This window comes from Vigna radiata, chromosome 7 (assembly GCF_000741045.1).
Source record: "Vigna radiata var. radiata cultivar VC1973A chromosome 7, Vradiata_ver6, whole genome shotgun sequence".
NCBI lineage: Eukaryota > Viridiplantae > Streptophyta > Magnoliopsida > Fabales > Fabaceae > Vigna > Vigna radiata.
In genome coordinates, this window is record NC_028357.1 from 35,819,584 (window position 1) to 35,827,411 (window position 7,828).

The following is a 7,828-nucleotide window of genomic DNA, read 5'->3' on the forward strand; positions in this document are numbered from 1 at the left end:
GATGTTCCCCACTTAAATCTATCGATTACCCTTATCATGCAACTTATTACATTTGATAAAGGAATCAGAAATAAATTAATCAAAGTTGAGGAGGTTTGTTTTAGTCAAAAGTGCTGAACTTTATATTGAGTAAGTACGAGCCAAGGGGACAGAAAATTCTGACATTGACTTGTTTAATTTGCAGACTAATACATCATCCAGAGACCTGCTTGTACTGACTAATAATCAATCATCTTCAGGTAATTATTATATATCATTCCCTTATTATTCTGAGTGCATCATCAATTGTAGAATTTGAGGCATGAGTTGTTATATGTAGCCCCATCTCACAATGAATTCAACCCAATTATATGATACTCACACATCATTATTCAATTCCCATTTCCTCCAATATAGCATATTAGGAGTATCATAGACATGCTACGGCCTACACATAATTTTCATTTGTCTTCTCAAAATACTGATGCATCTTTAATTTGACAATAGCTGAGATAGAAGTGAGCCTAAAACTGCACACGCTACCGAAGTGGAAAGAGAGCCAAACTAGACCCTCATTTGTTTCGCCATTTTAGAGTCCACATGCTAGATGCACCAGGCCAACAGCTAGGACAAATCCTCTTCTGATCACAAACATTACATGTGAGGGATGCGACTCACCGTGTTTGGGCAACTGCATTTTTGCATTATTGTACCTCCCAAACTATCACTTGTCACTATACATAAATCAAGACGGAGATGGAAACAGACACGTGGCTTTACATTACTGGTGTTCAGGTTAGTTATATAACTAGCTTCAAACAAGCTTTACTAGAACCTCCTTAATCATTAGCAAGAGTACCATAGCTTTCTTAAACTCAACCACAACATAATCACTCAACTGTCCACCTCGTAAATAAATCTAACATCAGGTGACACTTTCAAATAAAAAACATATCGACATATATGTGTTTGGTATAAAGTATCAACAAGTTAAGTATTAAATAAGAGTGGCAGACTTTAAAGTTAGTCTTATATAGCCAATCTGAATACCCTAAAATTAATTCCTTCCATCTCATATATTGTTTAAAGTCAAAGGTGTTGAAAGTTAAATTTTAGACTTTATGAATACATGAATTAGATTCTCTTTCATTTATGTCTTTTTACTTTACAATAAATAGCGAAGGATACAATAGGAAAACATGCAGAGTGGTTCATTAATATTATTTGAAATGGAAACAAAATGCTTCAACCGGACCAAATGAGAGGGAGACAGTAGAGTAAAGAACAGACACATGCTTGAGCAGCATTTATCTGCCGACAGCTGTTGCAATATATTTATGATACTTTGTGATTTTAATATTGCTTCTTGGGTTATTTCGAACTTTGAATGTTTTGTTTAGTTTCCATGGGAATGAATGAAAGAAGGATTGAGAAAGTATGATCTAGTAGAGTGGTAGTAAGGAATTTGAATTGGAAGAGGCGTGTAGTTAATAATGTATGTTGGTAAATGCGCGAAAGCAATAGAAGGAAAAGGAGTAATTTATGTGTCGTAGAGAAGATGTTGATAAAAAGTGGAAACATAGGAAGCGAGAAGAGAGACAAAGAAACAGAAAAAAAAAAAAAGAGTGGACGTGAGAGTGGTGGGTCTAGGCCTCTAATTACTTGTGTCGTAACTAGTAACCACAAACCTGTAGGCTAAACGCCAGTAGGGAAGCACATGGTGCTGCCTCTGAGAAACCATACCAAGATTAAGAGATTTTCTGGGCCCAAACCAAGGAATTAGGGATATTATAATGGCCTAAATATACAGAATCTGTTGCTTCTTAGCAGGTAACTTGGAACCCACTTTTTTGTTCACAATTTACAGAAATTGGTGACCTAGCTGCTCTAACTCATGCTACATATTTTTGGGGTATATCATTTACCCAGGGGGACCAATCCTGTGCTTCTTTGTACGATGTCACTTATTAGATTCAGATCCATGTGAGCAACCATGGGTACGACCCTGCTGCTATATTTCCCACTCAAGACTACCATTAATAATATTCATGTCAGCATCTCACAAATCAAACGTTTAATTCTCAGAGTGTGGCATTTGGATTAAGATGGTGATATCTATGGCTAATAATGGTTGTTACTTGGCTTAAGGATGGAGAAGGAGATAAGGATCTGTAGCAGTAGCAGTAGCATGTGGGGACACAATTATAGAGAGATACGATACGATGCCCCTTCAACTCGAGTATCTCAAATTTGTTTGGAAGCACAACACTGCAACACTCCACAGTTTATATCAAAGCAGTAGCACAATTTAGTGTCAATATAATGTTGTCGCTCAATGCGCTTTTCATACTCACTCTATTATGTGTTTCAACTATTCAAACATTTGAAGGTCTTTGCTATAAAATGGAAACATTAATATGTTCACGCCACAAAAATGCCAATTTTCATTATAAGAAAACCAAACAAACATAATCCTATATTTGTTTTCAGGGTTTTTAAGTGGAATGATGTATATAATACTAATTTGTTTGGCAATAAAATGAAATAAAACACATGTTAATATAATAATAATTAAAACAAGGAAGTGTCATGTTATATTTATAAGATTTGCATGTACAAAAATATAAGAGCAACATTTAGGTGACACTAGATGTGGAAAAAGATCGGTGGGGTTAAAAGATTTACATTTGACTTTTTTGAAAGTTTGAGTAGGTCTAAGTCTTATCTATTCTTTTTATATACATATAATATATTTTAAAGATCTAGTTTAACTTGTATAAAAATCTTATATATCGTCTATTGATAATTTTATTTTTTCCACACGTTCTTTAAAAAAATGGTAAAAATTGATCATTTTATTGACCTAAATAGAAACTTTGGTATTAGTTTTCCTACATTAATATTATATGTATTATAATTACATTTATGCGTGTATTTTAAAGTTACTTACTAAACTCGGGAGAAAAAAAAAACATAGAAATTAGTGGCATTGCCATTCATATTTAGACTATGGTCATACCATAAAATAATATAATATAACAGTAATTATAGTTAATAATATGATTGCAATTGTCGTTAAATATGATGTATTTTATAATCATCTGGTAAAATGAGTGGAAACCTAATGCAATTTAACAGCAGAAACGTTGAAGCTGTAAGTGCATGGTGTCTGAACTGAAAGAAACAGCGATCTTTCATTAAATCTGAAAGAGATTCGTTATGGTTGTATGGCAAGGTGGTAATAGGTAGGAGAAAGTGTAGGTAATTTAGTGAGATGTTTTTATAGGTCTAGTAGGTGGGAACCCTCTTAGCAGTGTCATTATCAACTTACTGTTTGTGCCCATAATTGGAACCTCACCAAGGTACCTTATTCCATTGACCATTCTCATCAAGTAGCAGATTATGTTAATCAGATGTGGGCTTCCCCGATTATGATTTAACAAGAACATATATACTATTATTATATGTAATATTGTTATTGACATGATCTCCATAAATAAAAGCTGCCTTCGAATCCCATTCTGCACAACAAAGTTTATAGTGGAGGGAATATCCTAATCCTGCTTTCCCCTTTCCCTACAATTTTTAATTGAATCACCAAACAATTTCCTCATTATTTTACCCAGGGGATATTATTAGATTCCAAAACATACAACAATAAATAATACTAAAAAGAAAAGATAAAAAATGAAAAAGTTAAAAGCAAAAATATATTTAAAGATAAGATGATCATATAAAGTGATGTTCTTAAGATATGTTAATACTTTTATGCAGTACGTGGTTGTAAAAGACACATGTATTTGGTGTTGGAAATGCAGAAGAGTGAGTTTTTGAAGGGAAGAGTAATTTAGGAAGGAGGGGGCAAGAAACTGGAGATTCCACGTTTCCCTTTGGTGGGCAGCGAGAGACCCAATCATGCATTGAATAGGAGGAGCATGGCCCATAAAATGAAGGGTCCTGATTGATGGAATGGTGGGGCATATATCAGTAGGGTCATTAAGACTCACCATGGATCTTTCTGTGATGCCAGCAACTGCTCCATTAAAAGGGCGAAAAGAAAATTAAAAAAGAAAACAGAAGATGGAGAATGATCCACCTGTTTGTCAGTGACATTGTACATTGGTTTGGGCAATAACCAGCAGCCGGACCCCACCACCTGAGCCAACACCTGGAACCGATAAGGTTTTGACCCCACCGTCCTATTACCCCCATCTCTCTGAAAAATCTTAATCATTGATGCAGTAAACCTCGAGATTCATGGCAGAGATTTACAATCAGAATGATCAAAAAGCAATGTAAATTTTAATACTACCGCTTCATTTTTTTCACACTCCAGCGGTAACACTGTTTCATCCCTTTTACCACACGACCTCTGCCCTGTGCTGTGGCCCAGAAAGAGAGACGGAGAGAAAGAAAACAACCCAAATGCCTGTTAGGTGGGAAACTTTGCAAAGCTCGTGGAATGGAATGGAATGGAATGGAATGGAATGCAACTCAGTCCTTTTCTTCTCTTTAGCATAAAAACCATAAAATTACAAACCAATTAATTAAAACCCTATTCAGGAGAATAAATAAATAAAGGAAACAAAAATTGCACAAACAATGATGATAAGATATCGTGTAGTGAAATAACTCAATCAAAGAAGACATTTTTTTTTTTTACCAGAAAAAAAAAAGGAGAAAAAGAAAAGAAGAAGTAGGCAGCGAAATACCCAATTGTTAAATACTGTCATCTGCCAAACCCTAAAAAACCCTCCTCCTCCTCCTTTCCCCCTCCGTCCCCTCCAAAATATTAATCACACCAAAAAATTAATTTTGGGAATAAATAAAACTGAATTTCGAAGATCATCAACCAAACCTCACGTGTGTCAAACACATCCATCTATCCATCATGCATCCGCCAGCATCAATCAAACTAGACCACAAGTATGAAGAAGAATTTACGGTGATCACACCACATCACATGGTACCCTCTAGGAGTGGTGACTGGTGGTATCATGGCGATCATCTGCGGCACCTCCACGATGCGATTGCGAGCCGCTTGCCTGAGATTCAGAAACGCCGATAACTGGACGATAAGGACTGAGCCCCGCAAGCATACTCAAATGCCCTTCATTCATATTATTATTGCCGTTGTTATTACTATTATTGTTACTGCTTCCCCCAACAGCACCAATCCCAGAAGACCCCAGTTGCTGACTCGGCAAAAGTGCCATGGGCGTGGGGAAGTTCATGAAATGCAACCCACTAGACATGGTGCCTCTATACAAGGCACTGTTGTTAACCGGAGGGAAGGTCCATATGGGATCGCCACTCATGACTTGATTGGTGTTTGAATTGGCCACCATCCATATGTTGGCGGCGTGACTCGCAGGAATCGTGCCTGCACTCGACTGGAGGAGATAACTTCCCATTTGGTGCTGCGAGGAGGAGGATAGGTCTTGTTCCGTCGGTCTTCTTTTCCGGCCTAGGGTTGATTCCTCCGCGCTTGTGTCGGACAAGTCCAAGGTGGAGGAGGGAGCTTCGGGCTTCGCCTGGAGCATGGAGGTGTTGAGGTTGTTGGATTGGAAATTGAGAAGTGTGGAGGTGTTGGTGGGGTTGGTGTCGGAGGATAAGGCGATGCCGGGGAACAAGGTGCGCCGTTGTTGGAGGGAGAAGTTGGGGTTGAAGTAGGAGGACCGGAGCTGGGAGGGGACGGACATGGAGGAGCCGGAGCTGCGGAGGGAGATGTTGAGAGAGGTGAAGTTGGCGGGGATGGTTCCGGTCCCGGTGGCGGCGATGACGGCGGGCTCGGCCTGCTGGAGGAGCCACTCGATGGTTTCGCCATCGGACTTGTGACCGAGTTCGCGCGTGAGTTGGAAGACGCGAGCGGCGCAGAGAGCGGGCATTCGGATGCGGCGGCCACGACCATCCACCTTTGTGTGCCGGTCCTTGGTCGACGTGCGTTTGGGTGGGGGCTTTTGTCTGTTTGGAGGGTCCGACGGCGCCGCGAGCTGGTTGGATCGGGTGGAATTGGATGTGGTGGGTTCCGCGGAGATTGCTAGTGAAGGGTAGGGGGAGGAGGTGGAGCATGAGGCGGCTTCTTGGTCTTCTTTCTTCTCGAGGAGCTGGAATGGGAAGTTCTGACGGTGGTGGTGATGATGGTGGTGGAGATCGTCGCCTCCTTCCATGATCGCATGGAGAGGAAATAAAGTTGTTGGTGCGTTGAGTGTGAGTGAGTGAGTGTGTGTGTGTGTTTGTGTATGATGGTGTTTGTGTGAGTGATCCTTTTTTCTTATGAGACAGGTTGTGATCAGTGAGTTTGTAGTTTAATCTGTGTGGTGGGTCTTTCTGGTTTTTAAGAGGAGGGGATGCGTGTGTAGTTATTTGTTTTTGTTTTGAAATTGATGGAGAGAGATAAGGGAGAGGTGGGAGGGGAAGAGCTTTAAGCAACAAAGATAATGAGTGGGAATTATGTGGGTGAGCTTTAAAAAGAGAAAAAGAAATTGATTTGTTGTTATGTTGATGAGGTTTTTAATTATATATATATATATAATAAGTGGGTTTAGCTATGGTTTTGGTTAGGGAGGAAGTGGAGGAAATGAGAGAGATTTGAGAGGTTGGACAGAGTCTTTGGTTCAGAGTCCACGTGAGGTGATCTTTTTATGATTCAATCCATAAAGACAATGGTGGCCGAAGTGGGACCCAATCCCAAGTCAAAAAATTTAAAGACCTGGAAAGGAAAGATTATCGACCGGGTCCCGTCTCATTCAAGTAATCATTTCGTTTTGCCTTTGCCCTTTGCCTTTTCTTCTCCACCTTTGCTCGCCACCCTTTACATTTTTTCTTATCATTCTCATTTCATTTAACTGCTAATCCTTTTCCATCTCACATTCATTAGCCATTACAAACACACTTCTATAACATCTTTCAAGGATTTTTCAGAAAAGGACAATATATATACATGAGGAATTTTTTAGTCACTCAACATATATGCTATTGTGGGTTATCATGTTTAGCCTAAGGACCACAAGTCGCACATGGAAATGGATCTAAATCCTTGTAAAGTTTCAGAGAGAACAAGCAGTGGCTATGTTTGTTCATATGGAAGGTCCATTTCATCATTTCTATTCGTTAGCTAATGGGGGATTTCCTTCCCTTCAAGTTGAGGCTGACACTGTTCCTTTTACGCCAACGTGACCCAACCCAATTTCCTTTTCTTTGCATTTATGAACACCCTTTACTTTCTTCTTATAGGAACATGCCCGCCATTCATCCCTAAACCAATAAATTAAATCAAACTCACTACTTCACTCTGTCACATATGCTATATGATTGAAACAAATGAGGTTAACACCTATTGAACACGACAGTCAATCTTCAACTCTCGGCTCTTCGGGAATATACCCAAGCTTTTCCTTTTTCCATTTTCGTTTCTTCCTGCTTTTTCTTCTACATATATATATATTTATTTACATCCAATCAAACAGTTTTTCTTTTAACCTTCAACTTTCAAGTAGGTAAAACTTCAACTGTACTTTGGTTAGTCTCAAATAGTGAGGTTGTTTGATCAGTTATTGTCACATGCAAGCCCACCCATCGGACAACGACAAAATACCCCTTCCCTTCCTGGAAAAAGAAATAGGACAACTTTTCTTTATTTCATTGCATATATATATAACTAATCACCAAGCAATTTAATTCTCATGCATCCAAATTCAACGCAAAATCCAATTAACCACTGTCTCCATTTATTTACTTTTCCTTACTGTATTTTCACATCATGCAATTTCAACCATATCTTAACCATTAAAATATTGCCAGAATTCAAGCACTGTGACAGAAAATTCACTCATATTTCCTTATATAT

The 7,828-nt window shown here is 38.7% G+C and overlaps 1 protein-coding gene across 1 annotated transcript; it reads right to left on the reverse strand.

Annotated features, from left to right (window-relative positions):
• Positions 1-3,692: 3,692 nt before the first annotated feature.
• Positions 3,693-6,416, reverse strand: LOC106769430 (transcription factor TCP14-like). Its single transcript, XM_014655047.2, has 2 exons — positions 4,692-6,416; positions 3,693-4,489 (listed from the first exon to the last, which is right to left on the reverse strand). Exon 1 carries the CDS (start codon positions 6,147-6,149, stop codon positions 4,953-4,955), a length of 1,197 nt encoding a protein of 398 aa, XP_014510533.1. The 5' UTR covers positions 6,150-6,416; the 3' UTR covers positions 3,693-4,489; positions 4,692-4,952.
• Between the last annotated feature and the right edge of the window lie 1,412 nt (positions 6,417-7,828).